Source organism: Mandrillus leucophaeus, unplaced genomic scaffold, assembly GCF_000951045.1.
Source record: "Mandrillus leucophaeus isolate KB7577 unplaced genomic scaffold, Mleu.le_1.0 Scaffold98, whole genome shotgun sequence".
NCBI classification, from domain to species: domain Eukaryota; kingdom Metazoa; phylum Chordata; class Mammalia; order Primates; family Cercopithecidae; genus Mandrillus; species Mandrillus leucophaeus.
The window spans coordinates 3,321,732-3,335,436 of NW_012110696.1; the positions used below are offsets into that span (position 1 = coordinate 3,321,732).

General features: G+C 43.6%; 2 protein-coding genes across 2 annotated transcripts in view; one reads left to right on the forward strand and one right to left on the reverse strand.

Annotated features, from left to right (window-relative positions):
• Positions 1-320, reverse strand: part of ZNF595 (zinc finger protein 595) — a 30,076-nt gene extending 29,756 nt beyond the window's left edge. Inside the window, exon 1 of the mRNA XM_011970916.1 lies at positions 114-320. Within this exon, the coding sequence (XP_011826306.1) occupies positions 114-116 (3 nt within the window). The 5' untranslated portion in view covers positions 117-320. The remainder of the gene's footprint in view (positions 1-113) is intronic.
• Positions 321-3,412: 3,092 nt separating this feature from the next.
• Positions 3,413-13,705, forward strand: part of LOC105532706 (tubulin beta chain-like) — a 12,433-nt gene continuing 2,140 nt past the window's right edge. The window contains exons 1-2 of the mRNA XM_011970933.1: positions 3,413-3,481; positions 5,392-5,489. Of these exons, the coding sequence (XP_011826323.1) occupies positions 3,413-3,481; positions 5,392-5,489 (167 nt within the window). The remainder of the gene's footprint in view (positions 3,482-5,391; positions 5,490-13,705) is intronic.

Consider the following 13,705-nt stretch of genomic DNA (forward strand, 5'->3'; position numbering starts at 1 on the left):
GCTGAGCGGCGGCAGCGGGGACTCCGTTCACAGACTCTGTCCCGCCGCCGCCATTTCCCGCCGCTGCCGATGAGGCCCCCACAGCCTCGCGACGCCCTGCCCGGCACACTCACCATTTCCCCACTTCAGGGGATCCGGGAGTCTTAGCTACAAATCATCCAATACCCGCTGGTCACTGAGCGACGGGAGGCTGAGGCTGCTGCCGAATCCCCGAGGCCTCCCGGAGCCGAAGACGCACACAACTGAAGCCCTAACCCAAGCCCTGGCAGGAGCCAGAGGAAAAGGCCCCGCCAGATCCCGGAAGCCACCGCCTCCTCTCTGGCTGCGCGCCTGATTGGGCAGTTCTCAGTCCGACACTCTGATTGGATAATACTCCAATCCCCGCCCTCGGGCCTTGAGTAACAGAATTCGCGACCACACACTCCACTGATGAGGCAAGAGTGACAAGCTGGGGCCTCCAGGCCCTTTCAGGCAGGGCTTTCTCTCCGGGCTTGACCTGAAGCAGCCCAGGGGTCTCTTTTTGACCTTGTGTGTAAGGTTATGTCCACTTATAAAATACACGCACGCACGGACACACAGACGTACACACACGCGCGCACACGCAGATACGGACGCACACACACACGCGCATGCACAGGCACACACTTTTTCACAAGTGGAAGCAATATAATGACAATTATTTTAATATTTTAGATTTCATAACCCTTCTGGCCGCTAGTCTTTTGAGTAGGACACCTGATTTAAGAGGGAAGCAATCCTCTAAAATATAAAATGTTAGCTGTTTGTGAATTTTCCGATTTTATTAGCCACGTCAAAAATAATTTTTAGAGTGAAATTGTTGGTAATAATTTTTAATCCATTGTATCCAAAATATTGTATTAATATGTGATCAATATACAATTAGAAATAAAGTATGTTTCTGATCTAATTCTTCTACACTCACGGTGTATTTTATGTTTGCAGCACATTTTACTTCAAACCAGTCACATTCCAGGTGCCCAGTAGCTACATATGGCAGGTGGCTGCCACATTGAGCGCAGCCATGAGGGCCTCTCTTCCCTCAGGGAAGTGAGGGCCTGAACACTTCTTTTCCGCTGGAAGTAAGGGACCAGCCTCTCTACCAACTTTTCTCAGGCTCAAGGGTGGGTGGGACAGTGCCCCCGGAGAGACCAGGGGCTGCAAGCTGAGAGTATCCACGTGAAGACCACGGTTTCCCAGTTACTGTTTGGTGGAGATGTGGTGGTCTCCTTGATTGAGCCAGGTCGGAACTCTTGTGCCACGACCAAAAAAAATGAAGCACACGGGTGCCAGAGAGTGAATAAGGCAAAGTAAGATTTATTAAGCAAAAGGAAAGTTCTCAGAAGCAAGAGGGGACCTGAAAGCAGGTTGCCAGAAATGAGGCTGAGGTCTAGGTCTTTTATGTGGCAAGAACAAGTATGTCTTCTGTGGGTTCTGCCCAAATGGGATGGGTAAAGTTCCCCACTAAGGGTGTTGCATCTGCGGATGCTTGGGATTGGCCACAGTGACTCCATTTTGGTTGTTACCCATGAGTGCCTAAGTGAAACTTGGGGTGGGGGGTAGCTAAAACCACAATGCTAATGTCATGTTAATGACCTTATAATGAGCTGGGTCAAGTTAAAGACACTTAGGTTGATTTATTGCGCCTGTGCCTAAGTTGGGACAGTCCCTTTGGAGCAACATCCTGGCCTTAGAGGAAGTTCTTAACCACATTTCTTCCCGCTAGCTACAGGGGTGGTGCAGGTGCGGTCCTACAGGTGTTTTCCTTCTCCCCAGACCCTCTGTCTCTACCTGCCTAACCAGCCTCCGACCACCTCCTCTATCAAAGGTTCCTCTTCCTTTCAAATACCAGACAGTAAACAAAGAATGTTGGGGCCACGGGAGGAGAGAGCACCATGTCTTCAGATCTCTTCACCGCCTTGTCCTCCAGAGTTTAGAAGTGGAGGGAAAAGATTAAAGGCAATCTTCTTGTTTTGCTTTTTATCTTTGGACCTAATTGTCAGGCTGTAACTGTGTGTTTTTGTGCTGTGGTGTGGGGCACTGTGTGAGTTTAAGCACCAATCACATGCATCCACATCTACCTGTACTTCTGTTCCCAGAAGGAAGACCGTGAGTGAGTTGTCCAGGTCCTTGGCAACTTGAACAAATAATTGAACAAAATGCACAAAGTAACAAAGGAACACAGGAAGGAAGCATCAAAAGCAGAAATTTATTAAGGTAAGGATAAAGTGGGTGTGGGCTTGAGCAAATGACTCAAGGTCGTGGTTACGAAGTTTTCTGGGTTTTAACTACTCCTTTTGAGGTCCCTGTCAGCTACTACTGATCTGGATGAAGGATTTGGTCCGTGGCTAACTAAAGGCTTAGGTAAATTGGCACCCTATGCAGATGAAGGGATGGCTGGTGCTTGGCCTGCAGCCACTCCAAGGCACCTTCCCTTTCCATCTGAGATGTGGTAGAAGGGGAAGGGTTGTAGGGAGAGTAGCCTTTGAGCCTTTGCTACTCAGGTGTGGGGAGATGGGATTTTTTTCTTTTGGTTTAGCTGTTGGAAGTTTGCCTTAATTGGCCTTAGGGTCCCTGCCTCCAGACCTTGGTTTTTTTTTCTTTTAGGAAGTCAGCACAAATTGGCCTTAAGTTCTCTGCCTCCAGACCCCATTCTCCTGCCTCCCTTCTGTACAAACCATTAGTCATACATAGTTCATCCTAAACTCACCTGGTAATTGGGGAGGTCTTCTGTGTACACTGGTTAGTTATATGTGAAGAAACAATAAACTTCCAACATCACGATAGAAGGCAGTTTTGCAACGTAGAGCCAGGTGCCTGTTGCAGGTAAGCCTACCTTACTTTCAGCTCTAAGTCACTCTCAATCTCTTACAGAAACAGAGAGATAGGGTACTATCATCTTGGCTATATATATATATATATATATATATATTTTTTTTTTTGAGACGGAGTCTTGCTCTGTTGCCCAGGCTGGAGTGCAGTGGTGCGATCTCGGCTCACTGCAAGCTCTGCCTCCTGGGTTCACGCCATTCTCCTGCCTCAGCATCCCGAGTAGCTGGGACTACAGGTGCTCGCCATCACACCTGGCTAATTTTTTTGTATTTTTAGTAGAGACGGGGTTTCTCCATGTTAGCCAGGATGGTCTTGATCTCCTGACCTTGTGATTCGCCCACCTCAGCCTCCCAAAGTGCTGGGATTACAGGCGTGGGCCACCGTGCCAGGCTGGCTATTTATATTTCAAAGCAATGGATACCTACTCCCTAAGCCCTGGGCTGCAGCAATTCTGCTTGCCCTCTCCTGGTGGCCTGTGTCCTCTCCCAAACCCTGCCATCTACCACTGAGGCACAGCCCACAGCTGGCAGCTCACATTTTACATGGAACACAACTGCCACAGATGCACTGCAGTGCCGCGTTACAGAGCGGGGTCTCTGAGCTGCGGGAGGAGAGCCTGCAGGGCTCCTGGGTAGAATTGCACTTTTGCGATAGGGGGAACAGGAGCAATGTTTCAGCCTCAGTTTCTGTTTATAATAGTGACACAAAAAGAATATTGCTGGATACACAGCATGGATCTAGATAGAGGAGCTCCAGGAGTTCTCACGGTGACAGCCCCCTCACTCACAGACACCATGTGATAGTAATAGGGCTTAGACACAGATACCCAGAGCATTGAAGAGAAAGACAGCTCTCAGTCTGAGTAAAACTGTACTGAGAGAAGAAAAGAGGTTGAAAGAATCTTAAAGACAAATTCAGATTACATATAACATTGGTCAAATTGACCAGAAAATATTCCCCCAAGGAAGTTCTTCTCTAAACACCTGAAAGTGCAGTAATACTCTCAGCATGAGACACACAAGTATTATGAAGAAAGAGAGCTTATTCTGAGCAGAATTTCCACCTCTGCTGCTCTCCCATCTGCTGGCCATTGGATTGGGAATCTATACTGTAACACACCTGACAACCTCCACGGCACTTTTTGATGAAGAATTGGAATTCGCTCTATTCACATAGTAGAGTTATATCAGAGACTGCAAGATAGCTAACTAAAGAGCTACTATGATTCTTGGGTGGCCACATCACCTGCATTTATTTGTCCCAGAATAGTGGCATTCCTAATTTAGTAAAATAAAAGAATAGGCTGTAAAATTATGTTGACCTATAATTATACCTATAGGATCAATTAATAAGCATGGCAGGTTAATATCTACTATAGCAATGTGGTAGTAAATTTTCTTTGGGTATTAAATGTAAATGTCTACATATAAATAATTTTAATATACTAGTCATAATGTATATATTTTTAAAATTATCTGTAAGCTGAATTACAATATTTTATAATACTTTATATTTCAAACAAATTAATACTTATATTAAAGTTATATAAACTTAATTCAAACAAATTAATACTTATAATAAAGTTATATAAACTTAAATAAAGCTATAATGCTTTATATTTCAAACAAATTAATAATATTAATATTAAAATTACTATTTAAGAGGTTTATTCAAAATAAATATTGTGGCCTTATAGTCACACAATTGTAGAAAATACTATTTAATTTACATGGATGCATGTTGTCTACTAAAGACTACACAAAACTATGCTAATCTTTCTTAAGTAATAAGTAGAAACCAAGGCACAGCTAAAAATTCCACTGCTCAGTTTATACCCTAAACTGTTCTTGCTTTTGCAGCGTTAAATACTTTAGGCTCCAGATATTATCGCCTTTAATATAATCGCCTTGGATGATTAGTTTTCTGTTGGAGAAACTTAGTGTCTTTTACTCTTCATTACTCTGTATTGCTGAATTGAATCCTATTCTTTGTGCTCAACTTTTGTGTGACCTTAAAATGAGCTTTATTATTCTAAACAAATCTGTGTCTTCTTTAAAAGGCTGAAAATGGGGGGGAGGGGGAAAAAAACCAAAACCTTTGCCAAATCAAAAGCAAAAACAAAGTAATGGTTCTCAGGTCCTAGGTAAAGAGAATCCTGAGTCAAAAAAAAAAAAAAAAAAGTTAAGGTTTATTTAGCTGTTAAAATAATTTGTATATATGTATATTTCAAAAGAAGCAAAGAAAAATGTACATGTAGGCTAAATGCTTTTTAAAGAAAAGCAACAGCCGGATTATGGACATGATCTTCAATTTCCAGACATCTGAATTTCAGTATACACTGCATTTAGGTATCTAATGGGTGATCCTGGACACACTGTGTACACGTAAAAGAGAGGCTGTGGGGAAAAATGTAGAAAAGAGAAAGGAGCCACCAAAAATCCATGAGTGGGGGAGAGTAAAAGGTAGGTGGAAGGACTGATTTGTGTTAAAGATAATGGTCTAGGAGAGGCTATACTCAGAATTACTCCTGTGTCCATGCAGGCAGTTGAGATTATTAACAGGTGGTGGAGAGAACAGATTGCTGCTGCAGATTCAGTGTCTGAGGGTAGAACTAAACTAGGATACCCATGGGCACTTGTGTAGGTTTTTGGCAAGAAACTAGAAGAGAAGGCACTGTGATGGGATTGCTGAGGGCGGTACTTAGTTCTGGGAGGGGCATGGCAACATTAATATCTCCTAAGAGTATGTTTATAAGTGAGTGAAATGTATGTGATGGTAGCTGTAGGCGAAGGGGGTCTGTTCTGAAGTTTTTAGTCCCCTCTCACCCGGGGAGAAGATCTGGAATCACAGGAGAATGTGCAGTGTGACAGCCTATATACAGGAGAAGAGAGCCTTTCTTCCCCAGACACCCAGTCTTTCTCCAGCTCCAGCCCCTGTGATATCTTCTTCTTTGTTCTTTCTTTTTCTTCTTCGTCTTCTTCTTTTTTTTTTTTTTTGAGACGGACTCTCACTCTGTCGCTTAGGCTGGAGTGCAGTGGCATGATCTCGGCTCACTGCAACCTCCACCTCCTCGGTTCAAGTGATTCTCCTGCCTCAGCCTCCTGAGTAGCTGGGACTACAGGCACCCACCACCATGCCCGGCTAATTTTTGTATTTTTAGTAGAGATGGAGTTTCACCATATTGGTCAGGCTGATCTCAAACTCCTGACCTTGTGATCTGCCCACCTCAGCCTCCCAAAGTGTTGGGATTACAGATGTGAGCCACCGCACCTGGCCGATGTCTTTCTTCTAACACTACATCTGTAGAGTTTGAGGAACACAAAGCAGTTCTCCAACACCAACTAGTTGTTTAACATTTTACATCTCACACCACCCAAAGTCCGCACAGGCCCTAGAGTCCAGTGCTTAGTCCCACAACACTGCTCTTACAGCAAATGCCAGTCACAAACTACAAGTACCCATACATACTTCTGAGCTACTAAGAAATGGGGACTCCCATAACCCCCTTCTCAAGTTTAAGAATTTGATTAAAATACTCACAGAACTCAGCCAAACACTGTACTTGTGTTTAACCATTTATTATAAAATATACAACACAGGAGCGGTTGGAAATGGAAGAAGTGTATGGAAGCTACAGAGCCTGGGCAGGCTGGGAACCCATAGGCAGGTGCAGTTGGGGATAGGATGAAAGGGGATTGGTACAAACTTTCTAAGGATAAAATTTTTATTGTCCTGGGGTTGTTTATAGACTTTGTCAAATAAAGCAAATTCAGATTTAGGTAAAATTTAGATACACATATAGCCTTAATATTATATATGTATTTTTGTAATACTTTGCAGTTTATAATGTATTTTAGTGGCAATCTAAGTTGAAATCTAGTTTATTTTTAGCTACAAATACCCTCCAGGAAGGCAAGTTTTTTCTTTTTTTATTATACTTTAAGATCTAGGGTACATGTGCACAATGTGCAGGTTTGTTACATATGTATTACATGTGCCATGTCGGTGTGCTGCACCCATTAACTCATCATTTACATTAGGTGTATCTCCTAATGCTATCCCTCATCCCTCCTCCCTCCTCACAATAGGACCCTGTGTGTGATGTTCCTCTTCCTGTGTCCAAGTGATCTCATTGTTCAATTCCCACCTATGAGTGAGAACATGCGGTATTTGGTTTTCTGTTCTTGCGATAGTTTGCTGAGAATGATGGTTTCCAGCTGCATCCATGTCCCTACAAAGGACACGAACTCATCCTTTTTTATGGCTGCATAGTATTCCATGTTGTATATGTGCCACATTTTCTTAATCCAGTCTGTCACTGATGGACATTTGGGTTGATTCCAAGTCTTTGCAGTTGTGAATAGTGTGCAATAAACATACGTATGCATGCGTCTTTATAGCAGCATGACTTATAATCCTTTGAGTATATCCCCAGTAATGGGATGGCTGGGTCAAATGGTATTTCTAGTTGTAGATCCTTAAGGAATCGCCACACTCTTTTCCACAATGGTTGAACTAGTTTACAGTCCCACCAACAGTGTAAAGTAGCTAAAGAAGATGTTTGCCACCTTCTCTTTTTGGACTGTCCACCTTGTGCTCTTTGTCCCTCACCTGAGTGCTCTGCATCTTGTCACCTTTCTGCTCACCGATTCTGTTTTGTAGTAGCCTGGAGGCTGCCCCAAGAAAGAGGCCCCAAACAGTTTAGCTTTTACTTTCTCAGTGATCCTCTGACTTTTAGCTGATTGCTTATTTAACTTGCCATTGGTCCAAGTGACACTGAAAAAAAGAGATGTCTTGGAACCTAGTATTTTTGTACCTTAGTTATCAGAAAAGATCAGCAATAACCTCTCCATCATTATGACTAGGAGTTGAAATGTGGTATTTAACAGCCCTACATGATAGGATCAGATATGCCTGTTTAGTGACAGCCTCTTTTATGACAACCGCCTGCAAACAATTAGCCTCAAGATGGAGAACATGAGACTTTTTCTTAACAGTTTTCTCTCATTTCTTAACCTTAAGGTCATCTTTGATGAGCTGATATAGGGCAGCTGGACACTACTTTCTAAACCCAGCATGTCACTTTTTTCCTGAAAGAGTTTTGTCATAGCAGTGTGAAAATGGACTAATACATTACAATACACAAGTTATAGCCTCCCCATTTCCCCTGTTCGGTCTGACTCCCTTTTTTGCAGCTTAATTTGTTTTATAGAAGAGAAACTAAATAGGAGGAAATACTTTACATAGAGGCTTCTCTGATGCTTGGTCAGGATAAAAAATTTAAATGGGTTTCTATATGTTTGATTGAGGAAAAGACAAAATAGGGATGGCAGATAATTGATTACCCTTTTAATGCAAGTGCCTCTTAATATTAGGCTTTTCTTAGCTGGGGCTGAACTCTCCCCTGCCAGTCCGAGCACCCCATAAGAACACAGTCAGACTCCTTCCAGTTCTGGTGAGGTGTGCAACATGTTATTAATTTCTTCTAGTTTTCCAGAGCTTTCTAGTGTCCTGTCATCATCTTCTCCCTGCCCTTCGAGTCCTGGCTTACATACATACCACACTCTTGAAACATCCAAGCTTCACCAGAACAACATGCAGTGGGGCCTCTTATCAGCTGGCAAAGTTGAGTGTTTGCCCTCTCTGGGAAGTAACAGATGATAATAGGGATACTATATAGGTATATGTACCCCTTTCTATGTCTGAATTAGCCATATGCAAGGAAAAATTAAAACAGTTTTCAGAAGTTCCAGGAAAATTCATAGACAAATTTGAGAGGCTAATCTTGATGTATGATCTGACCAGGCAAGATTTGCATATATTTATGTTCACCTGCTGCATGGTAGAAAAGCAGTGTATTATGGGAGTGACTAGAGCACATGCTAACAGGGTGGCAGCCTGCAACCAGGGACCTGACACCTATCAAGTAGGAGGCACAGCAGTGCCTGACTAGGACCCAAAAGAGAACTAGAATCTAGAAAAGGGAAATGAATTAGGAAGAAAGTGGGACATAGAGAGAAAAAATTATGATCATTTGACTCCTTGAAGAAATAAAAAAAGTGTGATAAAGCTTTTTAATTTTTATAAAGTCTAGAAAATTGCTCAGGGAAAAGATAAAAACCTAGCCTTATTACAAGGGTGGATAATTTAGACTTTGAGGACATACACTAACACTGACCCTGACTCAAAGAAGGGATAGGCATTGCTAGGAGTTTATTTTATAGTCCAGTCTGCTTCTGATATCTGCAGGAAGCTGCCAAAAGCAGCCTTAGGCTTCCAGACTCCCATGGATCAGATTTTAGACTTGGATTTTGCAGTTTTCCATCACAGGAATAGGGCAGAGAAAACATAAAGCAAATCTCCCAAGAGGCCCAGCTTCTAGCTGCAGCCTTGTGCTCTCCACGACTTCAGAGGCAGCCCTTTAACCCCTGGCCCTCACAGAGGAAGTGAGAAGGTAAAAGTCCCCAGTCTGTGCCTCTGGGCCACTGTGCCTTGCATATAAATCAATGTGCCTTCTGTAAGAAGGTCGGCCACTGCCGAAGGAAATGCACTGTGCTTCCAAGGGAGCCATCATCAGAGCCCAGCAGACTCAAAAGTCGTAGGGCCTGATACTTCCTACCTCCACTCCCATTGGACTATTATCTATCAAGAGACGTAGGGGCCTCAGGTGACTCTTGAAGTGGCAGGTAGGAGCATTAATTTCTTATTAGATATGGGAGCAGATGACTCTGTCCTGATTCAATACAATGGGCTCCTGTCTTCTCATGATGGACAAGCCCAAAAACACTGCTTTTCACATCTTCTAAGTTGTCCTCCAGGGCCTCTGGGCTTCTCACCTGCCTTTTTAGTACTGTCTGAATGCCTGACCTCTTACTGGGGAGAGGTTTATTGACTCAGGAGACCAAGTCATGGTCACCCTCACAGATCATAAAGCATAGAGAGTGTTACTTTTGTTCCTGACCCCTCAGGGGAAAAAAGAAGTTAAGAATGAGCTGTCACATTTACCACCTGAGGTGTTGTCTCAAGTAAATATTGAGGTTTGGGCCACACAGGCTCTGGGAAACTCACTACACACCTCCTCCATTCAAATCCAACTTCAGCCTAGTGCTCCTCACCCTCAGAAGAGACAACACATTTTAAGGCAAGAAGCATGAGGGGGAAATTCAACCCCTTATTGCCAAATTCTTGCAGTGTGAATTACTAAGGCCGCGAGAGTCTCCTTACAGTACTCGCATGTCACCAGATGAAAAGCCTAATGGCAAGTACAGATTTGTCAGAAACCTTAGAGCATTAATAAATGCAGTTGTCTCCATACACCTCATTGTCCCCAATACTTACCAAGTCTCAGGGGATGCAAGCTGGTTTACATTCTTAAATCTGAAAGATGGATTTTTCTGCATCTTATTGCATCCAGATTCATAATATGTTTGCCTTTGAATGGACTGATCCAGATACACATTCAGCCTCAAAACTAACGTGGACAGTCATCTCTGAAGGGTTCTGGGATAGCCCCCACTTATTTGAAAATGCTCTAGCTAAGGACTTAAGAAATCTACAGTTGGAAAGGGACAAAATTATTAGTATGTAGGTGACTTGCTCATTGCTAGCTCAACTAAAGAATACTCAAATAATAATACTGTTAATTTGGTAAATTTTCTGGGAACTTGCAGATACATGGTATCACCATACAGGGCACAGATTTTGACTCAAAGACTTAAATATTTGGAATCTATCTTAACCTCTAGAACTGATCAACATCCCTAGAAGATAAAAGTTATTTTAGTCATCCAAGGGTCCCTGCCCAACAAATGACTGTGGGCTTTTTAAGGAGATGGCTGGGTACTGCTGTTTATGGGTACCCAGATTTGGATATGTAGCCAAGCCTTTATATGATACACTAAAGGGAAAGATTTAGAACTCCTAGAATGTAATTAGAACTGCAAGCAAACCTTCATTACTCTCAAGGAGAAATTGGGCTCTGCTGCAGCCGTGGGAGTCCCCAAGTTAGATGAACCATTTTTTCCTTTATGTAGCCAAAAAGCAAGGCATAGGCCTTGGGTAATCTTGTCCCAAAACTGGGGGACATTCCAAGGCCAGTAGCCTAATTTTCTAAGCAGATAGACCAGGTGGCCTCAGGGTGGCCTTGATGTCTTAGAGCTATTGCTGCTACCACTTTTCTAGTAGGCAAAGTTAATAAACTAACATTAGAACAGCACCTACAGGTTTTTGACCCCACACCAAGGGAAGGTGGTCCTAGAAGATAAAGGGCACCAGTGGATAATAGGAGAATATTTATGAAAGCATCAGGCCTTATTGCTAGACACTCCAGACATAACCCTTAAAGCCTGCCAAACCATAAACGCAGCTACCTATCCGCCAGAGTCCACAGGTGCTCCTAGCCTTTCCGGCATACACGTTGTATTAGTCTATTCTCATGCTGCTAATAAAGACATATCTAAGGCTGGATAATTTATATTTAAAGAAAGCGGTTTAATTGACTCACAGTTGCACATGGTTGGGGAGGCCTCATACTCATGGCAGAAGGCAAATGAGGAGCAAAGTCACATCTCTTACGTGGCAGCAGGCAAAAGAGCTTGTGTAGCGAAACTCCCCTTTATAAACCATCAGCTGTAATCCCAGCACTTTGGGAGGCCAAGGCAGTGGATGACCTGAGGTGAGGAGATCGAGGCCAGCCTGGCCAACATGGTGAAACCTCATCTATACTAAAGATTAGACAGGCATGATGGTGGGCGCCTGTAATCCCAGCTACTCAGGAGGCTGAGACAGGAGAATCACTTGAACCCAGGAGTCAGAGGTTGCAGTCAGCCGAGATCATGCTACTGCACTCCAGCCTGAGCAATGGAGCAAGACTACGTCTCAAAAATAAATAAATAAATAAACCTCCGATCTCACGAGGCTTATTCACTGTCACAAGAACAGCATGGAAAAGACCCATCCCCCGATTTGATTACCTCCCACTGGGTCCCTCCCACGATATATGGGAATGATGGGAGCTACAGTTCAAGATAAGATTTGACTGGGGACACAGCCAAAGCATGTCACAGATTATGAAATAAATTTACTCTAGGAGGCCAGACTTAAGAGAGATGAATCCCTTGACCATCCCAAAGAAGAGTGGTTAACAGATGCAAGTTGTTTTATGCATCAGGAAAACAGGAGGGCTAGATATGCTATTATTAGTCAGCACAAGAGAGTCAAGGCACAAGCCTTGCTGGCCTCTACCTCAGCTCAAAAACCTGAGTTAATTGAACTTACTAGGCCCCTACAGTTGGGAAAGGATTTAAAAGTTAACATTTACACTGATTCCAAGTATGATTTTTTTAGTGCTTCATGCTTATGCTGCAGTTTGGAATGGGTAGGGGACTCCTGACCCCCAAGGGCTTTTCCATACAACATCATTCAGATTTTGAGCTTGTTAGAATGCTGCTTTGCTGCCAAAAAGTGACTATAATTAATTGCAGAGGACATCAAAAGAGAGACTGACCATGTAAAAGGAAATGCCCTTGTAGATGCCACAGCCAAGGCCCCTGCACTGAAAGGGCCAATGAAGCTTATGGGTGTGCTAGTCAGCATACATAGAACTGGGCCAGAACACTCTGAAGAAGAACAAAAATGGGCCAGGGATTGCATTTCAGTCCAGGGCCCCTCTGGCTGGCTGAATGATGGTAATAAATTACTAATGCCAAGTACCAATCATAGAAATATAATTCAGCACTTTCATGATTCTTTTCACTCTAGAAGGGATTCTTTGTTTTTGTTAATATCTCATTTGTTTATAGGGGTAAATCTTTTCAAGGCACTAAAACAGGTGACTCAGCACTGAGAGCTTTGTGCCTGACATGACCCAAACAGCCAGCAATTTTCTCCTTCTCCAGTTAAACCTGTCCAAAATTGAGGAACTATCCAGGTGAGAACTGGCAACTCTAATTTACTCAGCTGTCTTTCTACAGGAGATTCGTATATTTGCTAATGCTCACTGATACCTTCACTGATTAGATCGAGGCATTTCCCACCCCATCTGAAAAATGTTTGCCAGAAGAAATAACTCCTCAGTTTGGGTCATCTAAAAGCCTGCAAAGTGACAATGGCCCATCTTTCACAGCAGGCATATCCCACACCTATCCTCAGCTTTAGGAATCCAATATGACCTTCACTCTGCATGGCGACTGCAGTCCTCTGGAAAGGTGAAAGGGCTAATCCCACTCTAAAGAAGACTCTAGCTAAATCAGAGGCCTATCTCTAACACCCATAGCTTACCGTGGGTTTGAACTGCTCCAAAGTCAAACTTATAACGAAGTCTTGTTGAGTTAACATACGGAAGGCCTTTCCTAACCACAGGTCTCCTAATAGAGGACAGGACTCATCAATTACAAAAATATGTCCTCAATCTAGGACAGGTGCAAGGCATTCTGTGAGTGTTGAAACTGGAGTCCTCCTCTCCCACATGGGAGGAAAATTCAGTTTCAGTTCAGCTAGGGATTTAGTCTTAGTAAAGACATGGGAGGAAGTTCTCCAGCTGACCAACTTTCCCCAACGTGGAAAGGACCACAGCAGGGACACCTGAGCTCCCCAACAGACGTTCAATGCCAAGGGATGCACAGGTGGGTACACCTGTGTGCAAGTAACGCTGTTGCTTATTCTGGGAGCCCAATGTGAGGCTGGGGAGGTGGGCGCGGGGCTATTTCAGCCTTGGCGGAGGGCGGGCTGGGTCACTGCGCATCTGCTCCTCCTCCTCGCGTTTCTCCTGCCGCCCTGATCCCGCCTTAGCCATGAGGGAGATCGTGCTCACGCAGGCCGGGCAGTGCGGGAACCAGATCGGCGCCAAGGTTGGCAG